The sequence below is a fragment of the Pseudophryne corroboree genome, chromosome 9 (genome assembly GCF_028390025.1).
Source record: "Pseudophryne corroboree isolate aPseCor3 chromosome 9, aPseCor3.hap2, whole genome shotgun sequence".
In the NCBI taxonomy this organism is placed as follows: domain Eukaryota; kingdom Metazoa; phylum Chordata; class Amphibia; order Anura; family Myobatrachidae; genus Pseudophryne; species Pseudophryne corroboree.
In genome coordinates, this window is record NC_086452.1 from 437,704,660 (window position 1) to 437,720,059 (window position 15,400).

Genomic DNA, 15,400 nt, shown 5'->3' on the forward strand with positions numbered 1-15,400 from the left:
CTATTCACCAAGATCTTCAACAAATCGCTGGAGCTACAGAAAGTCCCTTCCTGCCTCAAAAGGTCTACTATCATCCCGGTCCCCAAGAAACCCTCTATCACGAACCTGAACGACTACAGGCCGATAGCACTGACGTCTGTGGTCATGAAAACGTTCGAGCGTCTGGTTTTGAATCACCTGAAAACTGTGACTGGCCCCCAACTGGACCCCCTGCAGTTCGCCTATCGATCGAATCGGTGTGTCGAGGATGCAGTCAACCTGGGCCTGCACTACATTCTACAGCACCTAGACATTCCCGGTACCGACGCGAGGGTCCTGTTTGTCGATTTCAGCTCGGCCTTCAATACAATCGTCCCCAGCATCCTCCACCCCAAATTACTTTGCCTAGGGGTCCCAGAAGCTACCTGTTCCTGGATAGTAGACTTCCTGACAGATAGGACACAGGTGGTGAAAGCGGGGGGAATTCACCTCTCAAGCGCGGTCCATTAGTACAGGGGCCCCTCAGGGCTGTGTCCTCTCACCCCTGCTCTTCTCCCTGTACACAAATGACTGTACCTCGGAGGGCAATCAGTAAAGATCATCAAATTTGCCGATGACACCACCGTCATCAGCCTCATCAAGGACAGGGACGAATCGGCCTATAGACGGGAAGTAGACCGGTTGGCCCAGTGATGCATCCACAACAACCTTGACCTCAACCCCCTCAAAACTGTCGAGATGATAGTGGACTTTAGGAAGAAGTCATCTAGTGCACCTCCTCTAACGATTGCTGGCGGTGTGGTATCGCTAGTGGACTCCTTCAAGTTTCTAGGGACCACAATCTCCCGGGGACCTTAAATGGGGGTCCAACGCTGATGCCACTGTTGGGAAAGCGCAGCAGAGGCTGTCCTTCCTCAGGCAACTAAGGAAGTTCAACATCCCACCGAAGCTTCTGCTCCTCTTCTACTCCGCGATTGTGGAGTCGGTACTGTGCTCCTCAATACTCGTATGGTACAGCTCTGGACAGATGCAGGCTCCAAAAGGTGGTCAGAACCGCAGAGAAGATCATCGTGGCCGACCTTCCCTCAGTCCATGACCTGTACCTGTCCAGAGCTAAAAAGCGGGCAATGAAGATAGTAAAAGACCAGCTACACCCTGGCCACAGCATGTTTAACTTGCTTCCTTCAGGCAGGCGCTACAGGGCCGTCCCTGCCAGGTCCACCAGAAGCCTCAAAAGTTTCTTTCCCCAAGCAGTCCGCCTGCTGAACTCCTGAACATTGACTGACTAGACGTACATGTAACTAACTTGTGTCCCTACGGTATACCTATCTGTGTGACTTTTTCATTGGTCCCCCCTTCCCCCCCACCTCCTTATCTGTTACCTACTTGGCTGTTGTATAGCAAACCGAAGACAAATTCCTAGTATACGCAAGTATACGTGGCCAATAAAGCTGATTCTGATTCTGTTATGCTTTCGAAGAATAGCAGGATGCATTGCATCAAGCATCCCGTCTTAGGTGAGATACACAATCCTTACAAAAATAGACAGAACCATGTACAAATAAAGGACCTGATTCAGCTTCAGTTGCAGAATGTGTTTACGTGTAGTCAAAGAGCGACTACAAAAAATGAATATAGAAACGATTGTGGTCCGCGCTGTGTCTAATTTAGCAGCTCAAATTAGAAGAGATACTTAGATAAAAAATGAATGAGCACTTGTGATTAAATAAAAATAAATGTGCATGGCACCTGTGAAAGAAATTTGGTTAATAACAATGTTTACAGCTCCTTTTGGAGCCGTTTTTTCTTGGACAGTCAGGAGTGGATCAGATGTAACTCTCCCTATCTTACCCTATTTCCACGGAGATGATGTTACTTCGTCCCTCCCGTGGCTCCACGTGTGTGTTTCCGTCACGCTTCCGCTGCGGGGAGCGGGGAACACTAGTTGGCGTGGAGTCTCCGATGTTGTAGCGCCGTTTACTGCTGCGTCCAGAGTAAGTTCTTGATGGCGTGATCGAGCAGGGGGTGCAGGTCTCCGGGATGGTTGATGTTCTGCCTGGCTGTCCAGGTCACGTCTCCAACGCGTTTCGTACACATTCAGTGCACTTTTTCAAGGATGAAGTGACTGTTCTCTTTGGTCCTGTTTTATAGTTAAAAAAAAACCTTTATTGTTCTGATTAGAAAACGTAAGTTCCAGTCCGGAAGTGTTAAAAACAGCAGGACTCACATGTTTTTATACACGTGTTGTCATTTGGTTTCTATAGGTGCCATATTTACTAAAAAAAAAATACAAAAAATATATAAAATAGTTAAGATTAATGAGTATGATGGTAAATTTTATAAAAATGCATTCAGCTCAATATCGATGTTCAAACCTCTCGGTTGAAGAGTTTTTAGTTCAAAGATCCATTTGCTTTCAGTCTTTTTGATTTCTGAAACAATGTCTCCTCCTCTCCAACTTCTTTTTACTTTTTGGATGACAATAAATTTTATTCCAGTTGGGTTTTTCTGATGTTTTTCCAAGAAATGGTTCGACAGACTGTGTGTGGTTAAGCCTCTCTTTAACCTAAAAACCTCAGTGCATATGCATGCAATATAACAGAGATATTCCTTTACTGCCTGCGGCTAGTAATTCAATAACAACCCTCCATATATGTTGTAATGTTAAGGAAACATCGTGTTTCATCAATTGTCAGTTAATTGTTTCAAACACATTGTAACAGTTTCTAATCTAAAGCATGTCGGCCATTACTGTCTGCAACAGTTGTGAGCCGCCCAAATTGTAACGGTCCCTGTGTGCTCTCTATATTAACAATTATTGTGTAATTAATTCTAGCACACTTGACCATTAAACGTTGTTAAATTCCTGCATAATAGTACCCTAACAGTGACAGTATTCTTATAACATATATTCATTGTACGAGCATGTTAGGCACAGTGATCAGTGAGCGGGCTTTGCGGCCCCGCTCTGAAACGCCGACGTGCACGTTTCGCAAATGCTTTAACGAGGCAAACCCGATTGCCTAATCCGGGATGCTTTTAACAAGGCATCCCTCCTATCACATTAAGACTTCCTGTCATGCGTTTCACGGGACCGCTGCGCGGACTCCGGTGAGCCGCATGACGTTTGCAGACTCATTCCCGTGGAGCGCATATCTGTTTCTTTGATCCTTTGGTAATCCTGTCGGGACATGAATTCAAATTGTGAATGACACTGCAATCTGTGATTCGGTAATCACAGTCCCTGTTAATATTCCCGGACCGAACTGTGGTTACTATTGCTCTGGGACAGTACCCATATTTATAGTTCAAATGGACACATATTTTGTGCATTCAGAATTATAACTATTAAGTGATTTATTCTGGACTGTGGTGGGTATTACTGGTGAACAAATGTGTAATACGACTGAACGTCTTGTGATTGCAAAAACTGTTTTGAAAAAAACTATTTTTTATTTCATTATTAATAAAAAATATTAATAAAAAATATTAAAAAATAATAATAAAGTGAAAAATAATAAATGATAGACTCCTCAGAGACCTAATTTAGTGACAAAAAATGATTAACATGAGATAGTGAATATTGTGACTGTGGTGTTAAAGTATATTGAGCAGAGGGGCTCATTTAATAGCCATTGGGAAGTGAAAGTGACGTGTTTTAAAACCAATCTGTGATGAATAAAAAGAATGAGTGAAAAAAAAAAATTGTGAAAAACAATGTGAAAAACAAGGGGGGGGTGGAAAAAGGGGGGGGGGGAGAGGAAAGTGTTGATGGAGAAAAGCAGTTTGGTGATCCCGGTTATATTAATAATTAATTAGGTGCAATGATACTCTATTCTTTATGACTCATTGATAAATTTGCTAATGGTGGGGATCTTCAGATCGTCGAATTCTTCACTGATGTATCAGGGAACTTAATTGATGATCCTTGACCTTATAAGGGGTTACATATTTAGTTCCATATAGCATTATCATCTTGAAGAAACTATATTGATAATCGGACTATTCAGAAAAGGGGAAAGGGATGTTCATCCACCTCAAAAACTCATTGGAGGAATTATAGATGCGGCCATGTTAATACCATCTTAATTATCCCCCTATGGATGTAAGCAGAATTGTGTATACATTAATACAATTTGGGGATTTCCTTAACAAATACATTTATATAATAAAAAATGTTGTCTGGTGCAGAAGACATCCCTTTCCCATATGTACTGGGATCAAAAACGAACATGCAATCTATATATTAAATGGGGTAATTCTTGGCAAATCAGTAATGGAGAAGGATTTTGGGGTGATCATTGATAGTAGACTTCGCAGTAGTGCCCAATGTCAAGATGCAGCAGTAAAGTCCAATAAGGTATTAGTGTAATCCTGCCACTGTATAAATCATTGGTGCGGCCGCATCTAGAATACTGTGTACAGTTCGGGGTACCTCGCTATAAAAAAGACATAGTAGAACTAAAAAAGGTTCAGAGAAGAGCTACAAAATTGATTAAAGGCTTAGAGTAATTGGATTATGAGGAAACGCTATTTAGGTTAGATATGTTTACACTAGAAAAAAGTAGAGATGAGCGGGTTCGGTTTTACTCGGTTTTACTCGGTTCTCAAAACGGCATCTAATTGGCTCACGGATGTCACGTGTTTTGGATAGCCAATAAGATTCGGTTTTGAGAACCGAGTAAAACCGAGTAAAACCGAATCCGCTCATCTCTAGAAAAAAGGCGTCAAAGAGGAGACATGATTAATATCTACAAATACATGCAGGGACAATATAAGGAACTTTCAGGCGATTTACTTATCGAGAGATCTGTACACAGGACACGTGGTCACCCTCTAAGGTTAGAGGAGAGGAAGTTTAACACCAACCATATGAAGGGTTTCTTCACAGTGCGGGCAGTAAAATTATGGAATTCACTGCCAGTGAAAGTTGTAATGCCTGAGTCAATTGAGGTGTTTAAGAAAGGGGTAGACACATTGTTAGCCGACAATAGCATCCAAGAATATAATCTGTAAAAAAGATGTAATACGGCTCTATAGGTTGCACTCGATGAACAATTGTTTTTTTTTCAACCTCAACAACTATGTTACTATGGGAACTATTTACTTGGATGGAGATAAATCCGACGGAGATAAAGTCCCAGCCAATCGGCTCCTAACTGCCATGTCACAGGCTGTGTCTGATAAATGACAGGAGCTGATTGGCTGGGACTTTACCTCTGTCGGATTTATCTCCATCCAAGGCTTAGTTAATAGACCCCTATGTTACTATGCAGACAAACAGTGGCAGTTGCTCAATCATTCCTGGAGATAACTTAGCTAACTTAGCTGGGAGCCACCCCTAGGATCTCCCATTAGCACCACAAGGAACAGCATGCCCTCCAAATGCTGCTTCCATTCAATGCCTTCTCACACATGCAGACAAACAGTGGCAGTTGCTCAATCATTCCTGGAGATAATTATATATAAGGTGCTAGAAAGGGGGAGGGGTCACAGACAAACAGCAGAAAGAGAGGGTGGGGGTGCTCCCCCCCCCACCCTGGTATCCCACCCAGCACACTAAAAGTTACCTGTAACCATATCTGAACTTACCTGGTAATAGAATTTCAGAGTAATTGGTCGCATGCATTTGCAAAGACATGTTTAGCTGCTGGCCACATCAAGGCTTCTCCGATATCCGCAGTTCTAACACTACATAATGGCAGTGCCCACATAGGGCCATGTGATTTGTCTACAGTAAGGTCTCATGATAAAGGCTCATACTAAAACGCATCCAGACAGAGGGCTAACTTACCTGGAAGCCACCCCTGGGTAAATTAGCCCTCTGTCTGGATGCATTTTAGTATGAGCCTTTATCATGAGGCCTTACTGTAGACAAATCACATGGCCTTATGTGGGCATGACCATTATGTAGTGTTAGGACTGCTGATATCAGAGCGGCCAGCAATTAAACATGTCTTAGCAAATGCATGCGATCAAGTTCTCTGAAATTCCATTACCAGATAGGTTCAGATATGGTTACAGGTCAATTTTAGTGTGCTGGGGGGATTGGGGGCGGAGGTGGGGGGAGGGGGTTGCACCCCCCTCCCTGTTTGCTGTTTGTTTGTGACCCATCCCCCTTTCTAGCACCTGATATATAATTAACTCCAGGAATGATTGAGCAACTGCCACTGTTTGTCTGCATGTGTGAGAAGGCATTAAATGGGAGCAGCATTTGGAAGGCATGCTGTTCCTTCTTGTGCTAATGGGAGATCCTGGGGGTGGCTCCCAGCCTTCTGTCTGGATGCGTTTTAGTATGAGCCTTTATCATGAGACCTTACTGTAGACAAATCACATGGCCCTATGTGGGCACTGCCATTATGTAGTGTTAGGACTGCTGATATCGAAGAAGCCTTGACGCGACCAGCAGCTAAACATGTCTTTGCAAACGCATGCAACCAATTTCTCTGAAATTCTATTACCAGATAGGTTCAGATATGGTTACAGGTAATTTCTAGTGTGCTGGAGGATACCAGGGTGAGGGGTGGGGGGGGGGAGTACCCTGCCCCCTGCCCCCCCCCCTCTCTGTCTGCTGTTTAGTATGTTACTATACTGGGGGTCGCCCAGAACAGGACATGGCCGCCCAGCATGCTAGTGGCGGCCAGCAATGCGATCGCAATTCAATTGTAATTGCATTGCTGAATAAAGGAAGCCCTCCTGCCTCCGCGGCCAGGCTGCGAAGACAGTCGACCCGCCCCTGTTTTCACCGCAACACTGCATCACCACCCCTGACCGATGTCAATCAGGCAAAGGCAGTTGCATTTCTGCATGCGTACTCGCACTGCGGCCCCTGTGTATGGGCACTTGATGGAAAATCATCACTATGCGATCACATTGTTGAAGAAAGGCCAAAATGAGTATAGAAAATGAAAAAGAAAATAAGACACAAGAACATAATTGTTTCCCCTTTACACGCTGACAAGGATATACACTCTACTGCATACCGATTGCTTATTTCATTTCATAGTGCTACAAAAATATACTAAGTCACGCTTAAAACTGTTGTTAATGAGCTAAGCGGTATTTCACAATAGATTTTCTTTATACTTCTTCAGCTCTATATAGCACAATGTGTACAACAGTACTCATGAGGTAATAGGTACTGAGGACAAGGCTCAGATGTTTGTGCACAATTAGTCACGGCACAGAATATAGAACCCTCTAGAAAATGACCACCACATATTACACAATGCGGAGGGGGGACCAGCTGTACTCAAATGTCATGAGCGTTTCCACAGCTGACACCAGTTGCTGAAAACAGACCATGGTCATAAATTCCCTATCAAGCCCTTGCACAGCTTAATATAGCTCTGGCCTCAGCTGGAGTGACTGTCGGCTGAATCCTAGGTGCTGTAGGGGCCTCTCAGAGCACAGGACACTTGTCCATAGCCGCCTGCTTCTCTGCTGCTCTGTGAGGACAGCACTAACCACCATGTCCCAACACAGCCAAGACTCAGATTCGGAGGAACTGTTTGCAGATATTGATGAAGATGAGATTTTGGCCAATCTGTCTCCGGAAGAGCTAAAAGAGCTCCAGAGTGAAATGGAGGTGCTGGCACCGGATCCCAAAGTACCTGTGGGAATGATACAAAAGGACCAGACAGAGAAACCTCCAACAGGACAGTTTGACCACAGATCCCTCATTGGATATCTACATTGGGAAAAGGAATCCAAGCGTATGTTGGAGGAAGAGAGGGTTCCTGTTACCCTTCTACCATCTGCGGTAAAGCTAAGATAAAACTGGTTTATGTACTATGGGGTTTATGTACTAAGGCAAATATAAAGGCTAGAGTGGCGCATTTTCATGATGTGCTCCCTATCTCTGTCACTCTGCGCATCCACCCAATGGTGGGAGTGGCCACATGAAGAGTTAGGGTGGAGCTAACGCACACATGCATGGTAATGGGACCTATGGCTACCATGTGGGCTGAGTGGGGCAGATTTACCAAACTTTCCAAAGAGGACAAATTGAGGTGTTGCCTAGCAACCAGATTCTAGTTATCGTTGTATAGAATGTACTAGATAAATGATAGCTATACTTAGGCTTACCATAATATCCCTTTAATTCGGGACACCTATGACCACACCTATGATTTACACAGGTCCTGTGGCTGATTAAAGACTGGTGAAATGCAGACTTGAATTTAGGGATATTGGTGGTCATTCCGAGTTGATCGCTCGCTAGCTGTTTTTAGCAGCCGTGCAAACGCTATGCCGCCTCCCACTGGGAGTGTATTTTAGCTTAGCAGAAGTGCAAACGAAAGGATCGCAGAGTGGCTACAAAATAATTTTGTGCAGTTTCAGAGTAACTTCAGACCTACTCAGCGCTTGCGATCACTTCAGACTGTTCAGTTCCTGTTTTGACGTCACGAACACGCCCTGCGTTCGCCCAACCACGCCTGCGTTTTTCCTGGCACGCCTGCGTTTTTTCAAACACTCCCTGAAAACGGTCAAGTTGACACCCAGAAACGCCCACTTCATGTCAATCACTCTGCGGCCAGTAGTGCGACTGAAAAGCTTTGCTAGACCTTGTGTGAAACTACATCGTTCGTTGTAATAGTATGATGCGCGTGCGCATTGCGCCACGTACGCATGCGCAAAAGTGCAGATTTTTTTGCCTGATCGCTGCGCAGCGAACGAAATCTGCTAGCGATCAACTCGGAATGACCCCCATTGTTTCCGGATTAAAGGGATATTATGGCAAACCTATAATCTGATTGATTTAGAATGATTGATAAATCTGCGTACTAAAGTACATACATACAGGGCCTGATTCTGAGGTTGGAGTAAGGCAAAAAAGAGCAAGAAACTTTGCACTCGGACACACCAGGGGGGTAATTCAGAGTTGATCGCAGCAGCAAGTTTGTTAGCAGTTGGGCAAAACCATGTGCACTGCAGGGGAGTGGGGGAGATATAACATGTGCAGAGAGAGTTAGATTTGGGTGGGTTATATTGTTTCTGTGCAGGGTAAATACTGGCTGCTTTATTTTTACACTGCAATTTAGATTTCAGTTTGAACACACCCCACCCAAATCTAACTCTCTCTGCACATGTTATATCTGCTCCCCTCCTGCAGTGCACATGGGGGGTCATTCCGAGTTGTTCGCTCGTTGCCAATTTTCGCTATATTGCGATTAGTCGCTTACTGCGCATGCGCAAGGTTCGCAGAGCGCATGCGCTTAGTTATTTTACACAAAAGTTAGGTATTTTACTCACGGCATAACAAGGTTTTTTCATTGTTCTGGTGATCGGAGTGTGATTGACAGGAAGTGGGTGTTTCTGGGCGGAAACTGGACGTTTTCTGGGAATGTGCGAAAAAACGCTGGTGTTTCTGGGAACAACGCGGGAGTGTCTGAAGAAACGGGGGAGTGTTTGGGCGAACGCTGGGTGTGTTTGTGACGTCAAACCAGGAACGAATCTGACTGAACTGGTCGCAATGGCTGAGTAAGTCTGGAGCTACTCAGAAACTGCTAAGAATTTTCTATTCGCAATTCTGCTAATCTTTTGTTCGCAATTTTGCTAAGCTAAGATTCACTCCCAGAGGGCGGTGGCCTAGCGTGTGCAAAGCTGCTAAAAGCAGCTAGCGAGCGAACAACTCGGAATGAGGGCCATGGTTTTGCCCAACTGCTTACAAATTTGCTGCTACGATTAACTCTGAAGTACCCCCCTGGTGTGCTGACTGATACCTTCAAAGTAACTTGCTATTTTTGGTTTTACTCCCCTATAGCAAAGCTGCATCATATGTAAGAAATGGCTCTTATTATAGCGTCAGTGATGGAGAACTGCAGTAGATCCCACAATATGGTACATATAGGGCCTAATTCAAGGTTAATTGCAAAAGCAAAATCTTCCTCTAATGGGCAAAACCATGTGTGCTGCAGGTGGTGAACATGTAACATGTGCAGAGAGAGTTAGATTTGGGTGGGTTATGTTGTTTATTTATTACCAGTTATTTATATAGCGCACACATATTCCGCAGCGCTTTACAGATAATATTTGGCCATTCACATCAGTCCCTGCCCCAGTGGAGCTTACAATCTATATTCCCTACCACATGTACACGCACACACATTCATGCTAGGGTTAATTTTGTTGGGAGCCAATTAACCTACCAGCATATATTTGGATTGGGGGAGGAAACCGGAGTACCCAGAGGAAACCCACGCAAGTACGGAAGAATATAACTCCACACAGTTAGGGCCATGGTGGTAATCAAACCCATACTGTGAGGCAGTATTACACCATACATATTATTTCTGTGCAGAGTAAATACTGGCTGCTTTATGTTTACACTGCAATTTACAGATGGCACCCCGTTCATTTGAATGGAGAGCATCTCCGTCCGCTCGCCCTGACAGGGACGCTCTGAATGGGAGCGGATCGCCTAGTCACGCCGGGAGTGCTCGTTTGCGATGGAGCCGCCTCAGATGAGCGCGGATCCATCTGTAGATTTCAGTTTGAACACACCCCACCCAAATCTAACTCTCTTTGCACATGTTATAGCTGCCCAAACCCCCCCCCCCCTCCCCTCTCCCCTGTACTGCACATGGTTTTGCCCATTAGAGGAAGATTCTGCTTTTGCAATCAACCTTGAATTAGGCCTATAATGGGAACGGGTTTATTGGGTTGACCCTATTTAGGTCGACACTCATTAGGTCGATCACTATTGGTCGACAGGCAGTAGGTTGACAACTGGAAAAGGCAGACATGGTTGGCAGGTTGACATGGAAAAAGGTCGACGTGCAGTTTTTTTTGTGTGTCGTTTTCTTCCTAAAGTGACCGGGAACTCCAATTAGTGCATGGTTCGAATGGCTCGCCATGCTTCAAGCAAGGCGAACAAGTTTACTATTCCCAATTGTAGTCCACGTAGATTGCAAAGTATGAAAAAGTAAAAAAAATGTAGAAATAATTCGTGAAAAACTTATATCGACTTTTTTCAGGTGTCGATCTATTGCATGTCAACCAATAGTGGTCGACCTAAGTGAGGACGACCTAAGGACCGTATCCCCTATAATGAAGAAACTTCTGCTGACACCAATTTGATACTTTTTGTGTGGGGAGAGATGCTTATGAACGTTGGAATTTGTATCCAGCAAAAACATGGATAGAATTTAGATGAAAAACTGACCCATGTCCTGGCGTTTTCTTTTACACATATGATGTCCCACTTGTATAAACGTCACTCAATAGGGCATATTTATTATGATTTGTGATCTGACCCCCAAATATTAAGAATCCTTAATATTGTATTTTGAAGTGTATCAATTTAAATTGCTGTAACATGTGCTCCGATAAGAGTCCGTCTCAGTGAGCAGGAAAAAGTAAAGTGATCGCGTACAGATGTAGCCACGCTCATCGCAGCTACATCTTACCACAATCGTGCTTTGTTAGGCACGACCACATCCACGTCTGGGGTGTGCGCCCCATTCGCATGAAGTGCAAGTAGCGCCATTTGTGCCCATATAGCACAGTTGTAGCCACGATGAGTGTGGCTACATCTGTATGTGATCACTTTATTTCCACCTATAGGCCCCCATGTAGCCACTGCGCGGCTTTCCAGTTGCGCATGCATAATGCAGAAAAAGCCACAATGCACAGTGGGACCTCCTGCAGCCACTGAAGAGGGATTGTAAGATCCCTCTCCGGCAGGGAAGCTCCATTGCAGTCAAAGGGCTAACACCATCTGTTAATTTGTTAATTGCCTTCTCCATAGGCACATGCAGGGGGGGGGGGGGGGTGTTTCTGGTTGCCCGGAACCCCCCCCCCCCTCCCCCCTTCTCTTGGCATTTGGCTCAAATTTTGACAATAGCAACGGTATATAATACGATTACAAGAGCTGCTGCCACATCATGCAAGTTAAGAGACAGAGCAGAACTGCTGCACGTGCCCAGTGGTAGCAGCTTCTTCTACCAAGTTTGCTGTGTGTGGATCTGAGCACTCAATCAGTGCACTGGACCAGAGAGTAGCTACCAGGAAGAAGAGACAGGAGCCCTATCATGAGGTGGAAGAATGTGTGCTTAGAAAGTGTAGTACTGGTTCCATTGTGTTGGCGTATTTATTTATTACAGTATGTTTAACCTTTTTCATGGCCACTTATCTTATTTATATTATTTCAATGTTTGATACAGTCTATAGACCGTCTATAGTGTTACATATTAATAGTGTATTCCATGTTCTGCAGAGTGGTAGATTGTGGATTACATCTGGAAACCCCCCCTCTAGAAATCCTGCGTTTGCCACTGCTGTGGGGACAGCTGCTGCAGGGGCTTTCTGTATTGTTACATTTAAGGGATACTTCATTTGCCCTTACACATGTGGAAACGGTTGTTCAGGTAAATTGGTTAAATCCAACAGATTTAATCAATGTGTCTGAACGACCATTTTTGTCTATTTTCCAGTGTTTGGGAGCAAATGATGACTGTGGGGCAGATTTATTAATCCTGGAGAAGTGATAAAGTGAAGGTGATAATGCACCAGCCAATCAGCTCCTAACTGTCATGTTACAAGCTGAGTTTGAAAAATGACAGCTAGGAGCTGCTTGGCTGATGTGTTATCACCTTCCACTTTATCTCTTCACCAGGCTTCATGAATCTCCCCCTGTATAATCATTCATGCAAACAGTAACACTCAGTGATGTGTCTGGTTCTCAGCAAATTGATGCCAATTTCTGATTTTCTATTTGTCAAATTGTCCAATTCCAAAGTGTTTTACATGTCACATAGCGAGAAACCATCCAACACATTGGCCCTCATTCCGAGTCGTTCGCTCTGTAAATTTCTTCGCATCGCAGCGTTTTTCTGCTTAGTACGCATGCGCAATGTTCGCACTGCGACTGCGCCAAGTAAATTTGCTATGAAGATAGGATTTTTACTCACGGCTTTTTCTTCGTTCTGGCGATCGTAATGTGATTGACAGGAAATGGGTGTTACTGGGCGGAAACACGGCGTTTTAGGGGCGTGTGGATAAAAACGCTACCGTTTCCGGAAAAAACGCAGGAGTGGCCGGAGAAACGGGGGAGTGTCTGGGCGAACGCTGGGTGTGTTTGTGACGTCAAACCAGGAACGACAAGCACTGAACTGATCGCAGATGCCGAGTAAGTCTGAAGCTACTCAGAAACTGCTACGAGGTGTGTAATCGCAATATTGCGAATACGTCGTTCGCAATTTTAAGATGCTAAGATTCACTCCCAGTAGGCGGCGGCTTAGCGTGAGCAAATCTGCTAAAATCGGCTTGCGAGCGAACAACTCGGAATGACCTCCATTGTTTTCTTGTATGGTGACTACTATGTATTTATGTGAGGGTTTTGGAGTACCCGCTTACACCCTAGCAGCAAATTCACCTACATTGCCCATATACAGTATACGCAACACACAGTAAAAATGTGCGATTCTCTGAATGTGTCAAATTAATAATTAATAAATAAACTAAGGGGTCTATTTACTAATCCTTGGATGGAGATAAAGTGGCTGGAGATAAAGTACCAGCCGATCGGCTCCTAACTGTCATTTTTCAAACACAGCCTGCGGCATGTCAGTTAGGAGCCGATTGGCTGGTACTTTACCTCCAGCGACTTTATCTCCATCCAAGGATTAGTAAATAGACCCCTAAAGGAGAATACAATAATTATTGATGTACCTAATGGATTACGCCCACCTCCAATGTTTGTCGATATGCGCCGTATATGTACTACACATGTACAGATATGGATCTGGGGGCGGGAAAGGTGCAGCGACAGCCAGAGTTCCAGGAAACGGAGCGCCAATCTTTGATCTGTGTAAGTTTGATTCGATTCTCATCATTAATTCTTATGTCATTTATCACCATTAGAGAACAACTGCCAGAGCGGAGAACGAGAAGTCAGATTGTCCGGCCGATAACGTAGCTGAACAAGCAACAGTAGAAGAGAGTAAGAAGGAAATATTGGAAGAAAATTGTGACTCGGACAGCTCGAAAGGAACAGGTGATGTACAAGAGGAGGTGGAAACAAAGCAAAGCTTGGAAACAGAAGAGGAGACAGAAAAAAAAGAAAATGGGGAAATCGATTTAGAAGATGAGATACAGCCAATAGCTCAACAGAACGGGGAGGTGACAGAGGTCGTAGAGAAGGAGACAGAGATAGAACAGGATAATAACAGCTCTTCAATCAATACCGACGTTCCAGATTCCACTGAAAAAACTGAAGACAAAAAGCCAGAAGAGAAGGTCTCCAAATTAAATATACCAAAGAAATTAGCGGTAGACTCTAGTTTCATTAAAATGACTGCCAGGCCTTCTGGCAATCAGACCAACTTGGACAGAACACTGCAGGCCATACGAGAAAACCGTCCAGACGTGACAGAAGTTAACTTAAACAACATTGAGAATATTCCAAAACAAATGCTGATTGACTTCATAAACTGCATGAAGAAAAACAAGCACGTAAAGACTTTCAGCATGGCAAATGTAGGAGCTGATGAGAACACCGCCTTCACCTTGGCCAACATGTTGCGAGAAAACAGAAGCATCATCACCTTAAACATCGAGTCCAACTTTATCACCGGCAAGGGGATTGTGGCCATCATACGGTGCCTGCAGTTTAACGAGCATTTGACCGAGTTGAGGTTCCACAATCAAAGACACATGTTGGGCCACCATGCTGAGATGGAGATCGCAAGGCTTCTGAAGGCTAATAACACGTTGCTGAAAATGGGCTACCATTTTGAGCTGCCTGGCCCGAGAATGGTTGTGACCAATTTGCTAACTAGAAATCTGGACAAGCAAAGGCAAAAAAGGAAAGAGGATCAAAAACAGCAGCAGGTCAAAGATCAAGAAGAGATTATGACAATGCTAGAGAATGGCCTGGAGTTTGGTATCCCTCCAGAACTTTGGGCAATGTTGAACCAACCCCCACCTCCACCTCCTACTAACTCCAGAATGCCAACAATCCCTGAGGAACCTAAAATCCCTGCAGTGCCACTCAGAAAGAGTAAACAGAATAAGCAGGCGCCTAGCTCACAGAACATTTCTAATCCCGAGCCTCCACCTTTCCAAGCAGTGAAGCTCAAAAAGTTTCAAAACAAGTCTGCAGCTCAAAAGTTAAGGGAAGAGGCAGATAGAACCAGCTTGCGGGATATGATACAATTGAAGAGAGCTACTCCCAAGTCAGGCACATCTCAGAGTTCAGAGCTGTCAGAGAAACCTAATCTGAAGGACGTAATAAAAACCCTGAAACCAGTGCCAAGAAGTCGCCCACCTCCTCGCGTTGACCTGACGCCAAGAGACGTGCTTTTAAAAGATATTCGGCAGAGTAACGTGGCCTATCTTAAAGCGGTGAGAATGTATTTATATAATGATATAATATACTTCTATAATCCAGCTGTATAAAACAAGTTCATACAGTTAC

General features: G+C 44.3%; 1 protein-coding gene across 1 annotated transcript in view; it reads left to right on the plus strand.

Moving 5' to 3' along the window:
* The first annotated feature begins 7,317 nt into the window (after positions 1-7,317).
* The window catches only part of LMOD3 (leiomodin 3), a 36,561-nt gene continuing 28,478 nt past the window's right edge, over positions 7,318-15,400 (plus strand). The window contains exons 1-2 of the mRNA XM_063941064.1: positions 7,318-7,741; positions 13,846-15,327. Of these exons, the coding sequence (XP_063797134.1) occupies positions 7,451-7,741; positions 13,846-15,327 (1,773 nt within the window). The 5' untranslated portion in view covers positions 7,318-7,450. The remainder of the gene's footprint in view (positions 7,742-13,845; positions 15,328-15,400) is intronic.